Genomic DNA, 21,125 nt, shown 5'->3' with positions numbered 1-21,125 from the left:
ACTCTGCACCAGAGGCTCGTCGTTGTTGAGCTCTCGTCGAGTCCTTGGGCGTCGCCGGTCGTGCTCGTCAAAAAGAAAGATGGCACGTGGTGTTTCTGCGTTGATTACCGCCACCTAAAACAAATTACTAAAAAGGATGTTTACCCTTTACCACGAATCGACTTTCGCTCTTGATTGTCTTCATGGTGCCAAATACTTTTCGTCCATCGACCTTCGATCTAATTATTGGCAGATTTCTGTCGATGAGCAAGACCAAGAAAAGACCGCTTTCGTCACTCGAGATGGCCTCTACCAATTCAAGGTTATGCCGTTTGGTTTATGCAATGCCCCCGCCACGTTCGAACGGATGATCGACTCTCTAATTCAAGACGATGAGCAAAACGAGAACAAGGAGTGTTATACGTAAGTGCCACGCGTCGCCCCTAGAAGATCGAAGCGGCCACCAAGCGCCGTGAACGACGAGGAAGACAACGGGTGCACGAGCACAGCAGCACGAGGGCGCGCTCGCGGTGTTCGAACCAGGCGGGCAGCAGCTCCGAGCTCCTGGGTGGAACGAGGCGAGGGCTCCTGTCAGGCGAGACGTCCGTGGCAAGGTGCGGAGGACCGCGGAGCCGAGCGTGGACGTCCCAGGGCCGCTGCTGCCAGTACTCGAGACGCTGGCGGACCCGAGGGCCGCCGGTCCCTGAGCTGTCGCACCTGAGCTGTGGCGAGCAGCGTTTCAGTCTGGCACAGATGTTACTGTGCTAAACGAGGTCCTCACGTGTGACCGTTGTACGGGGATTGCGAGTGGCGCACGAGCTGGGCACCAAGGTTGTGCTGGACGTGCGACTATAGCACATCGGTCGCGAGCGGCGTCCGAGCCGGACATCGAGGACGTGTGGAACAAGGCGTCCCCTGGCTGCTGCCGCTGCGGCTCCTGAGCGTGCAGAGTCCGAGAACCGTGCTGAACGGGGCCCGAGCGTGTGGTCGTCACGGCTAGCTCCAGCACGGGTGACCGCACGGTGCCGTGACGACCGAACTGTGAGCCTCGCAACTCGGGACTGTTTCAGCCCGTGGACACACTGACTGCAGTTACGCTGTCATCACCTCTCTGTATATATTCATATTTTAAAGGTTGCTTTGAGTTTTATAAATGCACATAAATGACTCTCTGTCTTTCTTACGCATCACTGCGCACTAGCGAAAGTGCCGAACAGTCCTAATCACCACAATTTCTGGCGTCCGCGACAGGACTAAGCTCTAATTCCATCCTTAAGAGCCGCACTTCGCTTGTGTGCAGTGGTCGGAAATGGACTGGGAGAAATTTATTCCGATAGGCAAGGAGCTTGGCTTGTCTGGTAAAGAACTAAGAGAGTGGATTGACGAGCAGCTTAACAGAGAACGCGATAAACGAGCTGAGGACAGGGAAGCAGCGCGAGAAGCCCACGAACAGGAGATCGCTCGACTGACGGCGGAACGAACTCTGCTAGAGACTAGATGCCGTCTTGCAGAGCACGCGTCTGGAACGGTCGGAACCGGAAGCGACCGTGGGGAAAGCAGCGGTGAAGCATTTAGAAGTCCCCACAAGCTTATCCCTCCCTACAACGAGAGCCGCGACGAACTGGACGCGTACATACAGCGCTTCGAGCGGGTAGCCACGAGCCAAGGATGGCCAAGCGATAGGTGGGCGCTATCATTAAGCTTGTGTTTGTCAGGCGAAGCCTTGAGCGTGATCGGACGCATGGCTGCGGAGGATGTCACAGACTATCCAAAGCTGAAGCAAACTTTATTGCAAAGGTTCCGGTATACGGAAGAAGGATACCGTCAAAAGTTTCGGGAAACTAAGCCTGAGAATTCCGAGACAGGGCGGCAGTTTGCTGGTCGACTGCTTGGGTACTTCGATCATTGGCAGCAGATGGCAAAAACAGAGAAAACATATGACGGATTAAGAGATAAGATTGTTTCTGAACAGTTTTTGCTACGTTGCGATGAGAGGCTCGCCATCTTCCTGAAAGAGCGAGGATGCCGCGGGCTCGACAAGCTAGCCGAAGCGGCTGAGCATTATTTAGAGGCGTAAAACCTGACAAACCTCGCCAGAGGAAAAGAAGAGAGAGGGATTAGTAAAGCAGACCTGCAAAGCAAGAATTCCGAAACAGAGACCAGGAAAGAAAAAGTTGAGTGCTTTCTATGTGGCAAGCAAGGACACCGTGCTGCAGATTGTTGGACGCGGTCAAAAGGACCAAAGTCCTCGTCTAGCTGGAAATGCACGAACCATGGACATAAAGCTGACGTGTGCCCGAACATAAACGGCAGCAACACGGAAGCGTCTAGTGCCATTGCTGGCTGCGACAGGATGCCTGCCGCCCGGAACGAAGCAAGTCCGGCTCCTACCACTAAATCTGAGGATAAAACAAGGCCCCCTGTAAAAACATATGGAGAAGACATCTGCCTTGGTCTTCAGACGCAAGAGATGCCGACGGCAAGCGGATATCTCAATGGACACCCGGTGTCGGTGTTGAGAGATTCCGGCTGCAGTACTGTGGTCGTCAGGCGTTCAATGGTGCCGGAAAAGAATTTCACCGGTATCATGCGTACCATTTACCTTCTGGACGGTTCGTTTAAGCGGCTTCCAGAGGCAAAGGTCTATGTAGACTCCCCCTTTTTCCGAGGAAGGACACTGGCACTCTGCATGGAAAGGCCTCTCTATGATGTTGTCCTTGGGAACATCGACGGGGTGTTCTACCCTACTGGTTTCAACCCGTCACATGACCTGTCTGACGTGTCAAAACGGCACAAAGACTCGGCGACAGCAGAGGACCCTGTTCGACACCAAACCGTGTGCCCGGATAGAGCTACCGTGAGTGCTGCGTCAAACCCTGCAACTGTGTCGACTGAGGCAACCAAGCAGGAAACGGAACCGTCTACTGAAGCAAAGGATGAAGGTGCTGCTGAAAGAGCTGGAGAAGGCCAGGAGGGTAGGAGACGAGCGTCCATCCGGGCTGATGGGCGTGTGAGTGAAGGCAGTCTCGGTGCCCATCGCAAGCGGCGCAAGCCCAGAAAGGAGGCGGAAAGCCACAGCCAAAGTGAGCCCGAGGGCATTGACCGGAAAGGAGGAACTCCATGTCGGGGTGGGCTCCGTTTTTACCAGCGACGCGTCCCTCGGGACTGTTCAGACACAAGGTCACGTATTGATGTTGATGAAAGCATCCCCGAGTCACTTTGTTACGTCTGGGCTGATGACACGTGCAAGTGTTCATTGTACATTGGGAACATGTCAAGCCAGGTGACCAAGGATGAAGTTCGTGCCCTGTCAGATGCCATCCGCAGTGTCCGTTTTGTAAACAGGCACAGTGCATTCCTGGATTTTGAGAGCCCAGAAGTGGCTACTGCGCAGCTGGAGCTCCTGCGCAGCAAGCAGCTCAAGAGGAAGCCAGTGCAGGTGGAAAGCCCCCGGAGCAGTTCCACGTACAAGTCAGACCGCCTGCTGTATGTGCGAGGACTTCCTGATGACAAAGGCATGGATACCCTTGGGCCGCTATTTCCTGATGCCTTGCTCATTGATCGCCGTGAAGGCAAAGTGCTGCTGAGATTCAAGGACCATGAAAGTGCCATAAGTGCCATCAAACAAGTTATTGCTCATGATGGGACAGACTACAAGTTCAGCTTTGCTGCTGTTCGTCCTAGATGGAACTGCCGGTGTCCGCCCCAAACAGTGTGGCACGAAGGGTAGCGAAAATGTAGGCTCTGACTACGTGAGTCGAATGTGAATTACAGCGTGAAGTGTGCCTACTGCATTTATTGCGTTTATGAACACTTCAGGAACTACTACTGCGCGTGTGGAAAAACTTTTGCATGTGAACACATTGCGCCTTACAGACTGTGAACTTTGACCATGTACGTGCTTTGGAAAGTTGCTTTCACGAAACAACTTCTTAATGTGGGGGGTGAAATGTCATACGTAAGTGCCGCGCGTCGCCCCTAGAAGATCGAAGCGGCCACCAAGCGCCGTGAACGACGAGGAAGACAATGGGTGCACGAGCACGGCAGCACGAGGGCGCGCTCGCGGTGTTCGAACCAGGCGGGCAGCAGCTCCGAGCTCCTGGGTGGAACGAGGCGAGGGCTCCTGCCAGGCGAGACGTCCGTGGCAAGGTGCGGAGGACCGCGGAGTTGAGCGTGGACGTCCCAGGGCCGCTGCTGCCAGTACTCGAGACGCTGGCGGACCCGAGGGCCGCCGGTCCCTGAGCTGTCGCACCTGAGCTGTGCTGAGCAGCGTTTCATCATCATCATCATCATCATCATCAGCCTGATTACGCCCACTGCAGGGCAAAGGCCTCTCCCATACTTCTCCAACTACCCCGGTCATGTACTAATTGTGGCCATGTTGACCCTCCAAACTTCCTAATCTCATCTGCCCACCTAACTTTCTGTCGCCCCCTGCTACGCTTCCCTTCCCTCGGAATCCAGTCCGTAACCCTTAATGACCATCGGTTATCTTCCCTCCTCATTACATGTCCTGCCCATGCCCATTTCTTTTTCTTGATTTCAACTAAGATGTCATTAACGCGCGTTTGTTCCCTCACCCAATCTGCTCTTTTCTTATCCCTTAACGTTACACCTATCATTTTTCTTTCCATAGCTCGTTGCGTCGTCCTCAATTTAAGTAGAACCCTTTTCGTAAGCCTCCAGGTTTCTGCCCCGTACGTGAGTACTGGTAAGACACAGCTGTTATACACTTTTCTCTTGAGGGATAATGGCAACCTGCTGTTCATGATCTGCGAATGCCTGCCAAACGCACCCCAGCCCATTCTTATTCTTCTGATTATTTCACTCTCATGATCTGGATCAGCAGTCACTACCTGTCCTAAGTAGATGTATTCTCTTACCACTTCCAGTGCCTCGCTACCTATCGTAAACTGCTGTTCCCTTCCGAGACTGTTAAACATTACTTTAGTTTTCTGCAGATTCATTTTTAGTCCCACCCTTCTGCTCTGCCTCTCCAGATCAGTGAGCATGCATTGCAGTTGGTCCCCTGAGTTACTAAGCAAGGCAATATCATCAGCGAAGCGCAAGTTACTAAGGTATTCTCCATTTACTCTTATCCCCAATTCTTCCCAATCCAGGTCTCTGAATACCTCCTGTAAACACGCTGTGAATAGCATTGGAGAGATCGTATCTCCCTGCCTGACGCCTTTCTTTATTGGGATTTTGTTGCTTTCTTTATGGAGGAGTACAGTGGCTGTGGAGCCGCTATAGATATCTTTCAGTATTTTTACATACGGCTCGTCTACACCCTGATTCCGCAATGCCTCCATGACTGCTGAGGTTTCGACTGAATCAAACGCTTTCTCGTAATCAATGAAAGCTATATATAATGGTTGGTTATATTCCGCACATTTCTCTATCACCTGATTGATAGTGTGAATATGATCTATTGTTGAGTAGCCTTTACGGAATCCTGCCTGGTCCTTTGGTTGACGGAAGTCTAAGGTGTTCCGGATTCTATTTGCAATTACCTTAGTAAATACTTTGTAGGCAACGGACAGTAAGCTGATCGGTCTATAATTTTTCAAGTCTTTGGCGTCGCCTTTCTTATGGATTAGGATTATGTTAGCGTTCTTCCAAGATTCCGGTACGCTCGAGGTCTTGAGGCATTGCGTATAGAGGCTGGCCAGTTTTTCTAGAACAATCTGCCCACCATCCTTCAGCAAATCTGCTGTTACCTGATCCTCCCCAGCTGCCTTCCCCCTTTGCATAGCTCCCAAGGCTTTCTTTACTTCTTCCGGCGTTACTTCTGGGATATCGAATTCCTCTAGATTATTCTCTCTTCCATTATCATCGTGGGTGCCACTCGTACTGTATAAATCTCTATAGAACTCCTCAGCCACTTGAACTATCTCATCCATATTAGTAATGATATTGCCGGCTTTGTCTCTTAGCGCATACATCTGATTCTTGCCAATTCCTAGTTTCTTCTTCACTGCTTTTAGGCTTCCTCCGTTCCCGAGAGCTTGTTCAATTCTATCCATGTTATGCTTCCTTATGTCAGCTGTCTTACGCTTGTTGATTAACTTCGAAAGTTCTGCCAGTTCTATTCTAGCTGTAGGGTTAGAGGCTTTCATACATTGGCGTTTCTTGATCAGATCTTTCGTCTCCTGCGATAGCTTACTGGTATCCTGTCTAACGGAGTTACCACCGACTTCTATTGCACACTCCTTAATGATGCCCACAAGATTGTCGTTCATTGCTTCAACACTAAGATCCTCTTCGTGGCTTAAAGCCGAATACCTGTTCTGTAGCTTGATCTGGAATTCCTCTATTTTCCCTCTTAGCGCTAACTCATTGATCGGCTTCTTATGTACCAGTTTCCTCCGTTCCCTCCTCAGGTCTAGGCTAATTCGAGTTCTTACCATCCGGTGGTCACTGCAGCGCACCTTATCGAGCACGTCCACATCTTGTATGATGCCAGGGTTAGCGCAGAGTATGAAATCTATTTCATTTCTAGTCTCGCCGTTCGGGCTCCTCCATGTCCACTTTCGGTTATTCCGCTTGCGGAAGAAGGTATTCATTATCCTCATATTATTCTGTTCTGCAAACTCTACTAATACCTCCCCCCTGCTATTCCTAGTGCCTATGCCATATTCCCCCACTGCCTTGTCTCCAGCATGCTTCTTGCCTACCTTGGCATTGAAATCGCCCATCAGTATAGTGTATTTTGTTTTCACTTTCAGCGTTTCAGTCTGGCACAGATGTTGCTGTGCTAAACGAGGTCCTCACGTGTGACCGCTGTACGGGGATTGCGAGCGGCGCACGAGCTGGGCACCGAGGTCGTGCTGGACGTGCGACTGTAGCACATCGGTCGCGAGCGGCGTCCGAGCCGGACATCGAGGACGTGTGGAACAAGGCGTCCCCTGGCTGCTGCCGCTGCGGCTCCTGAGCGTGCAGAGTCCGAGAACCGTGCTGAACGGGGCCCGAGCGCGTGGTCGTCGCGGCCAGCTCCAGCACGGGTGACCGCATGGTGCCGTGACGACCGAACTGTGAGCCTCGCAACTCGGGACTGTTTCAGCCCGTGGACACACTGACTGCAGTTACGCTGTCATCACCTCTCTGTATATATTCATATTTTAAAGGTTGCTTTGAGTTTTATAAACGCACATAAATGACTCTCTGTCTTTCTTCCGCATCACTGCGCACTAGCGAAAGTGCCGAACAGTCCTAATCACCACAAGGAGAAAGCAAGAGCCAACATTTCGACAAGTGGACTTTCAAAACGTTGTCGAGACTTGTCGAGACATACCAAGTGGTCTGCACGCACCTAACATTCTTAAGCAGATGCTCCATTTCATTTTTTTTCATCACTTTCCGCACTTCCATGAAAAAAAAAAAAAAAGCTACAACCAAATTTGCCTCAGCATTATTATTTGTAGGCTTCATAATGGTTTTGGTCAACAAAGGGCACCTTTCGATTCGTCTTGTCTGCACTCGTGGGCACGAAACAAATCGCGAGTGGCAACGACAGCGGCCATGTTTACACTGATACATTAGAAGTGTACCCTATTCATACGCCGACGCTTGTAACACAGCTAAGATATTCACCCACCCTAAGCGGAAACGTGCCTTATTAGGGTAGCAGTGAAGACAAATGCCGCAGTTTCCGCACCATGCCCACCATGTGTTTCTATGTCGCTAGCAGCAGCTAAGTGCGCCCATCTCTGTTTCTGTGCCCTCAAAGTGGACATGACTATGTTAGTGTCTCAAACTTGCCGATATTAACAATATTATTCATTACTGATACAGAAGAAACTGTTTCAATACGCGTGATGTACTCACGAGAAGAAAAATAATCGCGTTCGGCGCATTCGGCTTGCTCCGCCGGCCGCCATTTTTGTTTTGGTGTCCCACACTGGCAGCGGCAGCCGCCTGCTTGTCATCCCGCAGCAAATGTGGGATGAAAAATGAAAAAATGTTTCTTTTCGTGGGAGATTTAACCCATGTAATGATTGCACCCCTGAATTTGCATCAATTTTTTTTTTTTTACAAACAAGTGCGATCATTATGCGAGTAAATACAGTACTTGTTTCACTGGTAGTCGTAGGCTATCGTGTCTCTGAAAGAGATAATAGAAGGAGCAGCAGAAACCAGTGCTCGTAAAAAAAAAAAAAAGAAAGAAAAGAAAGAAAAATTAAGAAATGAAAATACTGAAATGGTATAAATAAATAAATAAATAAAGGGGGAAAAACGAAAAGAATAAGAATAAAAAGAGAAAAAAAAGGAGAAGAAATGCTAAGGAACCAAACGAAGTGTTGTCGCCTATAGCTTGAAATTTAGCATAGCGAATAGATTCTAAAGCTCCCTTTGAAACATTTATGCCTATTGGCCGCAATGTCTTGAACTTGTGGATAAGGTATGATACTCTGTATTTTCTTTCTCATTCAGAACGGAAATTGGACTGTAAGATGTAGAGTTTAAGATCGACAAAGTTATGACCTGGTTGGTTGAAATGCTTGGCGACGGCTTTGGGAAGCTGTTTAGCTGTGTCCGCGCAATGTCCATTTAATCTGGCGTTCATTGATTGTCCTGTTTCACCGATATATGGTTTCTTGCAGAAGGAACTCTTGTAGCTGTTATATGTTGGTTTTATTGAGTAGGTGGTGGAGCCATGGGGAAGTTTAACTATCGTGTAGGCCCAATAAATCGGTCAGCATCTTTGTTCCATGCACAAGGCACAGCGTGGCTAAAAATAACCGGTGATGTGAGTCTATGTGTGTTTCTTCTACCCCGACTGGACAAAACTCGCTGGAAGCGTCCACATTAGTTTCACGTGGCATCGTACTGCACTCAGTATGAGGTCTATACACAGCACGAATGTATGCCATAACTGCACCTTGCTGCTTCACTGAGCAAGACAACAGACCCACTGAGTGCTCATGGTTGCCAAGTAATCGGTTGCACAGCTCTTGCAGCAGCAGTGACCGCCCCCGGGTGTGTAGCTTGACGAGCTGGAGGGTGGCTCGGGGGCACAATCTGTTTAAATTAAGCGGCACTAATGTTCAGGAATTTGAATTAGCAGGTGTTTTTGCAGACTGGAATACATGCGATTATGACGGGACAAAAGTATCAGTTTAAACTAACTGGAAGTTTTTTTTTTTTTTTAATTAAGTGAGCTCGAATTACCGAGATTCTACTGTATTAGGCAAAAAGAGTGGCCACTCACGAAAGCATGGCATAGCAGATGTAGATGAGAAAGGTGAACCTTTGTGGATCAGCAAACAAGGAATCCCAGATCCGCAGCACATCTGCATGAAACAAACACAAACAAAAATATTCAGTGTTCCAACTGCCATTCATTATTGAAATTGTCAGCACAGTGTTAAAATGATTGAATCAACTTTTTTTTTGTAGACAGAATTACAAGTATTACAGCTGATAATACCTCATGATATGTAAGGTTCACCCGCAACGAAATCCATTGCAACAAAGGTACTCTCAAAATGTAAGAATGGTATAGTTATGAGATGCTCTGCAAGAACAGAACACTGTACTGGAGCTACACTCTTGAACAAAATTACACCCTTTCGGTCGTATCTTGCCACACAACAATAATCTTCATCTGTTTTGTCCGCATTTCCTTTCTTTAATGCTGTGAGCCCGGTACTTCCGAGTCACGAATGGCATGCACGTTATCAGCATTACAGAGCATCCTAGAGAGGAAAGTAGCAAGCGCAACGTTTTCAAGGAAGGAAACGCAAGCAAGGCAGATGACGATAATTGTTGCGTGGCAAATATACGCCCCATAGGGTGCACATTTGTTTAAGAGTGTATGTGAAATGAAAGCAGCAATAAGCAGTGAACCCTTTTGTGTCCAGTTTTATGCAGAATCTGATTACCTAGAATTTCTTAGCATCTATGCATATGTGCATGCACCTGCACACACGCATGCGTACATGCCAGATGCACATAGCTTGCACTGCACACACATTCATTTTTCAGGCACAATATACACAATACTAAGTGAAAGATGCCTTCCTCAGCTGTCACGATCCAACTCATAGACAGCAGCTTACCAACAAGCATTAATAAGCGAGAGTTTTAGGCTGGAGATGTAAAATACCATTACTGTTTTGCTGGCATACCAGGATGAAGACCCAACTGACAGAACTTGTTGCTTAATGTTGAGACGCTGTGTTAAGCCAAACAATCCGGGCCTCCTATGAAGGTAAACATCTTGTGTAGAAGTTTGTCTGAGGAACACACTTCTTTGAATTATTACACACTTGGAAACCTGGATGCATGAACAGGCCACTGGGCATATTACCTAATGTGTACTCTCGCAGCCCAGCCTACATGACAAGGACAAAAAGGGGCAAACAACTAAGAAAAAATAGATAAATTGCAGCTTTTTAAAGCTGTTGTCCCTGTGACCGTCCCATTGCTATCACTTAACAAGAAGCATAAATAACCTCAAGTTATCAGGACTCTTACAGCAACATGTGGCTTTGTCTTCTTTACCTAACCAAATAGTAAGGCTTCCACAGCAATGTAAACTTCCCAGTATGATAATTTTTCTGGCCACGAAGTGTTGTGGAATAGGAAGACATTCAAACAAATGCTGGCTGAGCCACAAAATTCCACCACCAGCATTGTCACTCTTGGATCTATCCCAGCACATTTAGGTAAACATTAGTGCTAACATGTATACATTAGGATTAAAGCTCTGTGACAATAACTGCATATTGAGTTGGTTAAGCTAGTGCATCTCCCCACGCATTACTAGCTTTGGAGCTTTTAAGATTGCTGCAGAAGGAACACAAAATTTTCATTGGTGTGGAGCTTATCCTGATCCAGGGAACACATTAGTCAAACTTCGATTATAATGAACACGTAATACATAACAAATTATTGGACATAGAGAAGTAAATCTAAAATTTGGTTGGTCGTGCTTCAATTCAACGGAGTATTCTCCTGCTATAATGAATTGAAAACGTTGGGTCTGACATGGTATCGGTTACAGCGAAGGAAATTCCTCTTTGCACATGCCTCAAATTATATATTCTGGGAGCAAAAATGTCAAATACAGTCGCTGATCGATTTTTCAGATGCCTGATTTTTTGGGCCTGCACAGCATCAATTAATGTATGTATACACCAGCAATAACAAAAATTTCAGCTGTTGCATGGCGTTTCGTATGCACTCTGAAAAATGTTTGCACCCTTTGGGGATTTACCAGCATGCCGGAGCAATAACCACAGTAAAGAAATTACGTGACTTTCGTCACACTTGGTTGTTGTGCCGCGCAATGAGAAAGAACGCTAGAAAAGCAGTCAAACTCGTGATGAAAACCAAACAATATTTATCAAAACTACAAAAAACAAAACTCCATTTATGAAAACTACAAAAATCAAACTACAACCACACTGGACGTTAAGGCATATGACATGACACACATACTAGGCTAGAAGTACTAACACTGCTGTGAGTCTGAGAAACAGTTCGAAACAGCGCACGGTACGGTAGACAGCCGGAAACGACCGCTCAGTGGTCAACTTGCATCCGAGCCACAATGCCAATGCATGTTGCTGGAAAGGTGCCAGCCCAAGGAACAACTTGCACGCGAGCGGCAGTGCTCAGAGCATATGCGACCATTAGCCAAGCCACGAATGGCGCTCCGCTGAAGAGATTACCGAGGAGACGCCCGCAATCCACAATGCTTGCTGCAAGGGGCTGCACAACAGGCCACGCTCTGACCTGCAGTACTCATGCTGGCAAACATATTGGCCAAGGGCAACGGTCGGACGGCAGCTCCATGGACGGCCGCATTCTCTGGAGCCTTAATCACCAGTGTCCGACACATCGGCCCGTCTACTGCTGACTAGGCACGTCTCGCCATGAAACATTTCGCCACGCACTCGCCATACGTGGCCCAATCGTGGCACGACACATCTTCGGAATAACTCAGGGCCATTGCCGATTTGGTGAGATAACTCGCACACGTGGTCCAATGGCAAAAGAACTCGTGCGTACCTTGTCGTTGTCGACATAATTTTCTTTCATTCATCGCAACCATCAGTGATCTTGTGGGCCATTTCTTTTTTTAAAGGGCCCCTAACCAGACCCCCATTGAAAATTTTGGTTACACAATGGAAGTTGTAAGACACTGTCTGGGAAGCCAGGGAAAACACGGGGAATGCGGGAGGTGGAAATTCAAGACGATGAGCAAAACGCGAACAAGGTGAATGCAGGAGCCAACGTTTCAACAAGTGGACTTGTCTTCTTCAAGGCAACATTGATGCCTTCAGGTAGCATGTGTGGGTTTATTGACCAGTTGCCTTCACCCAAAAAGATCACGTTCTCGTGACGCCTGCGGCAAAAAGGACATTCAAAGTCCGCCGCCAAGGTATGTGAGTGATGGCGCTGGCTAACACTCCCAGGGTTCTACTAGGACACATAAATACCCAAGAAAGTGGACGGGGAAACAGCGCCGCGGTAGCTCAATTGGTAGAGCATCGCACGCGAAATGCGAAGGTTGTGGGTTCGGTTCCCACCTGCGGCAAGTTGTTTTTTCATCCACTTTAATCTCCATTAATTTATCGTTTCTTTATTTCATTTATTAAGCACAAGTAATTTCCCCTATGTTGCCCTTGGTGTCAGTGTTTGTTGGCTTCTCATGATATGACCAATTTATACTTGGCAGTTAATGCATACCACCATTTAATGCACAATTATGCCATGTTTCCGCCAGGTTATGTATCAACAAGGTTTCACTGCACATGGTGCACATAAAAATGCCATTACATTTTGTAGAGACAATCATGGCAGTATGATCTAAGCACCAGGCTTTTCTGCCTGCCATGCCCAGACATGTGTAGGAACCATTTAAGAGGAGAAAAGAGCATAGAGTGCATACATTACCAGGCAGCGGGAAGTCCTGCGAGAGGAGAAGCATGATCCAGCGGAAGCTGTAGTACTGTGGCTCTATATGCAGCTGCTTCAGGTGCCCGTACAGGCGATCATCCCGACGACGCAGCAGCTGCATGAGACGCTCCATCATGGCACCAATGCCAGACGATGACTCATCCAATGTCTTGATGAAAAAGTCCCGGATCTCCGACATGAGACTCGTGAAGCAGAAGAAGCAGTCTGCTTCTGCATATTCTGAGTGCATAATTGAGAGCATGGGTATAACAGAGTCTCAGTATTTCGGGCATTCATTACAAAACACTTGGACATTGGTGCTCAATAAAAACTGTGGACCTGAACGTCCCAAAACTGCGTACAGTATTTATGAGAGACACCATTGCGAACTCAGGATTAATTTTGATCAGCTGAGGTTCTTTAATGTGCACCCAAAGAACAACACACAAGTGTTATTGCATTCCGCTGCCAACGGATGCGATATCTGGGAATTGGACTTGTGTCTTCATGTTCAGCAAGAATTGGTGCAAATGGATAATAAATCAGACCTAATCAAGAGGGACTTACATACAAGTAATGCAACCAAGATCAGAATGCGTGCAATTGGAAAATAACGTTGTGCAGCACTTCTGATGCAGTCCTGATATGAACTATAGATGCAGGAGAGAATGTGGTGAGGCTAATTTACAGTGTGGGGAATGATGCCAGGTGCTGCCCAAAGGTGGCACATCATTGCCGTACAGCACTTTTATCAAAGACACCCTTTGGGAGCATGAGTGCCTTTCAAGGTATGCCTCACTCTCATTCATTGCAACAAAGTACACTGATTCAACATGCTAAGACAATAAAAACTAATCCCAAAACTTCAGTTTATCAAACATTTGTCTTAATAGGACATCTTGATTAGAGTCCACTGTACTAAAGGGACCAACATCCCCCCCCAGAACTTGTCACAAGATGTTGGCTGAAATGAAAAGACCATAACTTATAGTGATAGAATCGACCATGCTGTTAGTGAGTTAAGTAGGAATTATAATTTTAAATTGGCGCAGAAAGTTGCAAAAAGAAAGGTAAGTGGTATGAACTGGCAGTGCAACCTTGATACTTGAGATGTAGTAAATGAGATTACCCAAGCGGGATAGCCGAAAGTGGACGTGGAGGAGCCTGAATGACCAGACTAGAAATGAAATAGACTTTATACTCTGCGCTAACCCTGGCATCATACAAAATGTGGACGTGTTCGGCAAGGTGTGCTGCAGTGACCATAGGATGGTAAGAACTCGAATTAGCCTAGACTTGAGGGGGGAACGGAAGAAACTGGTACATAAGAAGCTGATCAATGAGTTAGCGGTAAGAGGGAAAATAGAGGAATTCTGGATCAAGTTACAGAACAGGTATTCGGCTCTAACACAGGAAGAGGGCCTTAGTGTTGAAGCAATGAACGACAATCTTATGGGCATCATTAAGGAGTCTGCAATAGAAGTCGGTGGCAACTCCGCTAGACAGGATACCAGCAAGCTATCGCAGGAGACGAAAGATCTGATCAAGAAACGCCAATGTATGAAAGCCTCTAACCCTACAGCTAGAATAGAACTGGCAGAACTTTCGAAGTTAATTAACAAGTGTAAGACAGCTGACATGAGCCATGACGAGTTTCATTAAAGCAAAAGAGGAGCTTAGGCTGAAAATTAACTGCGCTAAAGATTTCTTCTTCGGTGTGCAGCTGCAGGGCCTACTAAAAACCAACCCGCGTAAATTTTGGTCGTCTGTTTTGCCACGTGATTCGACGGCTACTTTTATGGTGATTAACAATGATTCTACCAATGATCCATTTCATATCACAAACGCATTTAATGACTATTTCAAGTCCGTTTTCACTCGCGACAACAACGTCATCCTTGCAGACATCATTGCTCGTAGTGACGTACCCATCAATGACATTAACATTACCGAAGAAGGTGTGTTGAACTTAATATTGAAACTCGATACTAAGAAGTCTGCTGGGCCAGATGGCATTCCGAACTTGTTTTTGGTACGGTACTCATTATGGACCTGTCGCTACCTCACTGTCATATTTCGTAAGTCGCTGGCATCCTCTACAGTACCCTCATCCTGGAAAATGGCTCAAGTTCTTCCTTTATTCAAGGCCGGTGACAAACACGTCTTATCTAATTATCGACCAATTTCTATAACCTCTCATTCGTGTAAAATGTTAGAGCATATTATTTACAAACACATTATGGAATACCTCGAGTCACATAAATTACTAACTAATTTCCAGCACGGCTTCAGACGTGGGTTCAGCACATTAACACAGTTAAGTGAATTTACACATGACATTTGTATTAACCTCGACACGGGCAACCAAATTGACGCAATCTTCATTGACTTTTCAAAGGCATTTGATACAGTGATTCATTCGAAATTAATGTATAAACTTGACGTCATCCTTAATAATCGCCACATTCTCAGCTGGATTTCTAGTTTCCTTTCTGATCGATCTCAATTTGTGTCCTTTAACAGAGTTAATTCCAGGTTGACAGAGGTGCCTTCAGGAGTACCACAAGGTTCCGTGCTGGGTCCGTTGCTTTTCTTGATCTTTATAAACGATTTGTCTCATCACATAACCTCAAATATACGTTTGTATGCTGATGACTGTGTATTGTATCATAAAATTTCCTCCTTTGATGACCATTTACAGCTTCAAGAATCATTTTCTAATTTTAGCTCTTGGTGCGATACCTGGCAAATGACAATTAACGTCCGTAAAACCGTTGTTATGACTTTCACTAATAAAACGACCCCTTCCGCTTTTACTTACAGAGTTAATAATACTCCAATTCAGAGCGTTAATGAATATAAATACCTTGGTCTTGTTTTCACACCTAGTATGTGTTGGTCGAAGCACATTGATTTAATAACCTCAAAAGCACTGAAAAAGTTAGGCTATCTGCGCCGCACATTGACCACAGCCCCAAGAGATACTAAACTACTCATGTATAAATCACTAATCCGGCCTATACTCGATTATGCTTCTCCCGTCTGGAATCCACACAAACAGTGCCACATTAATCAAATTGAGGCCATCCAAAAGAAAGCGATCCGCTTCATATGCCATAGGTACGATAGGGATTTTTCGCCGTATACAGCGCTTTCATCCCTAGGGTTAGAACCGCTCTCAGATCGCCGACGCACGGAATCATTGAAGTTCTTGCATTGCGTTATTAACTCTTCTTGCCGTATATCTTCGGATAACTACCTAACTCCTGCGAAACCATCTAATACTAGAAGTCACCATCACCTAAACATCGCACCTTATTTCGCCCGTACGGACACATTTAAATACAGTTTATTTCCCCGTGTAATCGAGTACTGGAATTCTTTGCCTGGTGCTACTCGTTCTCTTCCTTTAAACCTATTCTTGGCGGCCATTGAATAGTTTCGGCTTGTGTTTATTTGTATTTTTCGTATTGGCCTGTATAACTTACTATTATTATTTCTCTACCTTTCACACCCACTCCTGCAATAGCCCGATCGGGCTGCAGTATGTACAAATAAATAATAATATAAGGAAGTATAATATGGATAGAATTGAACATGCTCTCAGGAACGGAGGAAGCCTAAAAGCAGTGAAGAAGAAACTAGAAATAGGCAAGAATCAGATGTATGCATTAAGAGACAAAGCCGGCAACATCTTACTAATATGGATGAGATAGTTCAAGTGGCTGAGGAGTTCTATAGAGATTTATACAGTACCAGTGGCACCCACGACGATAATGGAAAAGAGAATAGTCTAGATGAATTTGAAATCCCACAAGTAACACCGGAAGAAGTAAAGAAAGCCTTGGGAGCTATGCAAAGGGGGAAGGCAGCTGGGGAGGATCAGGTAACAGCAGATTTGTTCAAGGATGGTGGGCAGATTGTTCTAGAAAAACTGGCCACCCTGTATATGCAATGCCTCATGACTTTGAGCGTACAGGAATCGTAGAAGAACGCTAACATAATCCTAATCCATAAGCAAGGGGACGCCAATGACTTGAAAAATTAGAGACCGATCAGCTTAGTGTCCGTTGCCTACAAAGTGTCCGTTGCCTACACCGTAGTCCTCCATAAAGAAAGCAACAAAATCCCAATAAAGAAAGGCGTCAGGCAGGGAGATACGATCTCTCCAATGCTATTCACAGCGTGTTTACAGGAGGTATTCAAAGACCTGGATTGAGAAGAATCGGGGATAAAAGTTAATGGAGAATACCTTAGTAACTTGCGATTCGCTGATGATATTGCCTTGCTTAGTAACTCAGGGGACCAACTGCAATGCATCCTCACTGACCTGGAGAGGCAAAGCCGAAGGGTGGGTCTAAAAATCAATCTGCAGAAAACTAAAGTAATGTGTAACAGTCTCGGAAGAGAACAGCAATGTATGATAGGTAGCGAGGCAATGGAAGTGGTAAGGGAATACATCTACTTAGGACAGGTAGTGACTGCAGATCCGGATCATGAGACTGAAATATTCAGAAGAATAAAAATGGGCTGGGGTGCGTTTGGCAGGCATTCTCAGATCATGAACAGCAGGTTGCCATTATCTCTCAAGAGAAAAGTATATAACAGCTGTGTCTTACCAGTACTCGTGTACGGGGCAGAAACCTGGAGGCTTACGAAAAGGGTTCTATTTAAATTGAGGACGACGCAACGAGGTATGGAAAGAAGAATGATAGGTGCAACGTTAAGGGATAAGAAAAGAGCAGATTGGGTGAGGGAACAAACGCGAGTTAATGATATCTTCGTTGAAATCAAGAAAAAGAAATGGGCATGGGCAGGACATGTAATGAGGAGGGAAGACAACCGATGGTCATTAAGGGTTACGGACTGGATTCCAAGGGAAGGGAAGCATAGCAGAGGAGGCAGAAAGTTAGGCGGGCGGATGAGATTAAGAAGTTTGCAGGGACAACATGGCCACAATTAGTACATGACCGGGGCAGTTGGAGAAGTATGGGAGAGGCCTTTGCCCTGCTGTGGGCGTAACCAGGCTGATGATGACGATGATGAAATGAGATTACTACACCTAAGTCGGCTCTTGTCAAGTGCCGCATACTTATTGTTTAAACACATGCATTTACACTTTATTGCATGTATCTTATGCAATAAAAGGTCATGCTCACAATTGGTGCTGCCTTTGTGGCAACAAGTGGAATAGCATTAATGAGCATTGTAGCCGAGCTGTCTGCTTATTGCTTGGCGGCGCACCTGAGTGCTTTTGTACACGCACGAGTTTGTGAGTGTCCCGAGTTCTGTGGTATCCATATAAGGTACCAGCCCTACAATCGGCTTGTTTGATTCAGAAAAGGTGCAGGCAGTGCCAGTTGTGGTGCAATGGGCTGCAACCACTAGTTGTAAGGTTCAATGGTGCAATGCACACCGTGCAATCATGGACCGGTGTGCACGGTGCACTGCTTGACCTTGAACAATTGAGTGCCTAGGTGAAAAACACCATAAATAGGTGCAGAAGAGGCACAGAAAGTTGGCTGAATTGAATAGACCTATATACTAGCACTACTGGCATTTCTAAACATTTAGCTTGGCTTGGCTAAAAAAAAAAAACTTGACTCGAGTTGATGTTTGCCTCGATGTCAGTGAGGGAAACTTGAAGATGTTGTGGATGTCGCGAAGTCACTCCCCCGCAGAAAACACTTCCACACGTCGTTGGGGCATCTGGTCCGTTTGCGGAATGTCCCAGCATGGTGCGGTTCAGCGGCGAGGGGTCGCCTTCAAAGCCATGGCACTGCTTCGGCGAACCGACCGGCGGAAGCTCCGACTCACAGTCTACTCGCTTACGCGCTCTTCGTAAACTGCGGCTCCCCCATCCCCGATGGCTATAACTCTCCGCCGCCGTCTTGGTGTCGAACCACGCGTCTCTTCTGGCTAATCCGCGTGACCCGTACGTGCAGCCGCCCGCCCAACAACGCTGAACTCCACTACTTGTATCTGACCGAAGCAGTAGAACAAGAAACCAGATAAGCACATAACTATTATTGTATAAATAATTCAACGCATTAGAAAATAAGAACCACAGGAACATCGGCTTAATAAACAAAATATTTTCCTAAGACTATGGCTGCACTTCTCGTTTGCTCCCCCCCTATGGAAGTGTAGGCAGCTCATTAAAGACGTGCAGAGCCTAAAGAGCCAGCTCTCAAGCACCGATAAAACCATTTCCGAACTAGGCAAAAGAATCGACAGTTTAGAATCGCACTACCACCAGCTTCAAACGCTCCGAACGGAATTAGACACCGTTGCAACCACCACCTCCCAGACTACTCAACAGGTCTCGGTATTGGAGACTCGGCTGGACGACATGGAAAACCGCTCCCAACGAAACAACTTGTTTTACGGCATAGCGGACGACACGCCATCCGAGACCAACGCTCAGTCTGAGGAGCTAATCACTGCGTTTTGCAGGGACCATTTCAATGTAGCCATTGAATCTAAGGAAATAGAGCGTGCCCACCGTCTTGGTCGCCACTTGCGAGACCGGTGCCGCCCCATAATAGTAAAATTTACCTCTTTTAAAACCAAGGAAACAGTTCTCGCTAATGGCTCTCAACTCAAAAATACACATTTTAGTATTGGGGAAGATTTCTCGCCTCATGTTCGGAACGCACGGAAGCACCTTCTCACTTTTGCTGAAGAAAAATCCGGTCCTTTTCTTTTACGATATTGCTACGGAATAGTATTTCCAATGACGAAGAAGCGAGCAGTAAGAAGACGACGACGACGATTGGAAGCTAGTGCGGGCTGTTGCCTCTTGGCCAAGCGCGGCGTATTGCATTGTAAATATAGTTGTATATAGTTTTTCATCTGCGTCTTCTTACGTAACATATCTGGTGGAGGTGGACGTTCCCTGTACCTCGTCACGGAGCTTCGCAGTGGACGGTACGTCGAGCCTTTCTTCATGGCTCCCGGCGACGACAACTCGACTCAGCCGCCTCCGACACCTGCTGCCACTTCGACGACCTACATCACTCTCCCTGCTCCTCGTGATCCTGGCGTATTCTCGGGCAAAGATGCGGAAGATGTCGAGGACTGGATCAGCCTATACGAACACGTCAGCCGCAATAACTGGTGGGACTCTACTATCATGCTCGCCAACGTAGTCTTTTACCTCGGTGGCACACCTCGAGTTTGGTATCGCACGCACGAAGATGAGCTCACCAGTTGGGATTCACTTAAGACACAGCTTCGAGACTTGTTTGGCAACCCCTACGGTCACCAACTTGCCGTGCAGAAGGCACTTTCCAGCTGTGTGCAGACGTCAACAGAGCCCTATGTCACGTACATTCAGGATGCCTTGGCTCTGTGCCGCAAAGCTGACGCACACATGACTGAGTCAGACAAGGTATCCCACATCCTCAAAGGGATTGCCGATGACGCCTTTAACTTGTTCGTATTCAACAACGTCGCGACGGTCGATGCAGTTATAAAAGAGTGCCGCCACCTGGAACTCGCTAAAAGCCGACGTATCGACCAGCAGTTTGCCCGTTTGCCCAACACCCCAGCGACATCTTCCTGTGCCGACACTCCTCGTCCCAACAACACTGGCGATATTACCAGGATCGTCCGGCGTGAGATTGAGGCCGCCTATCCGGCTACCTTCGACTCCAGCCCCACCAACGCACCTGCAGTCATGGTTTCCCTGATCCAGGCAGTTGTCCGCCAGGAGTTCGAAAACATGGGTCTTCACAGCATCTGTTCGGCCCATCGCCCTGATACCCACCCGGCTTCTTCGATTCCGCCCCGTCCCGCATCTTCTTACCCACCACGTTTCCGCAACCCATCTGAATGGCACACTCCCATTAATGGCAGTTTTCACTGCCATCAAATCAGGCACATTTCTCGGCACTGTCGCAGTCGCTGGAGTTCCCTGACCCGGTCTACTTATACTGCCTACTTTCGCCCTCCAGGTGGCCCTCTCGTCGCTATGCCGCACGCTCCGATAATGCCGCCACTGATTCTCCTGCGCCGAAATGCCCCTATTCTCGTTTGCCTTCGCCCCAACGACAACAATCTCGCTCTCCCCAGCCCCGTCGCTCTATTCACCGACTCCCTTCAGACGCCGCTCCCAGCCGGAAAACTAGACGATGCAGCCCTCGAAGTGACGCTGCAGTGCTTCCTACGCCGCCAAATCCTCTACTCATGTTGCCCACTCATTTGAACCTTCTTGACGTGCAAGTCAACGGTGT

General features: G+C 47.2%; 1 protein-coding gene across 8 annotated transcripts in view; it reads right to left on the bottom strand.

The window, feature by feature from the left end:
• The window catches only part of LOC126518636 (TBC1 domain family member 13), a 130,265-nt gene that overhangs the window by 21,605 nt on the left and 87,535 nt on the right, over positions 1–21,125 (bottom strand). For all 8 annotated transcript variants that reach the window (XM_055064879.1, XM_055064881.1, XM_055064882.1 and 5 more), the window contains 2 exons: positions 12,886–13,128; positions 9,191–9,272 (listed from right to left, as the gene is read on the bottom strand). In XM_055064879.1, coding sequence (XP_054920854.1) covers positions 9,191–9,272; positions 12,886–13,128 — 325 coding nt within the window. The remainder of the gene's footprint in view (positions 1–9,190; positions 9,273–12,885; positions 13,129–21,125) is intronic.

Source organism: Dermacentor andersoni, chromosome 1 (genome assembly GCF_023375885.2).
Source record: "Dermacentor andersoni chromosome 1, qqDerAnde1_hic_scaffold, whole genome shotgun sequence".
Lineage (NCBI taxonomy): Eukaryota > Metazoa > Arthropoda > Arachnida > Ixodida > Ixodidae > Dermacentor > Dermacentor andersoni.
The sequence above is the reverse complement of the archived record's forward strand: the minus strand, read 5'-3'. Positions and strand labels throughout refer to the sequence as shown.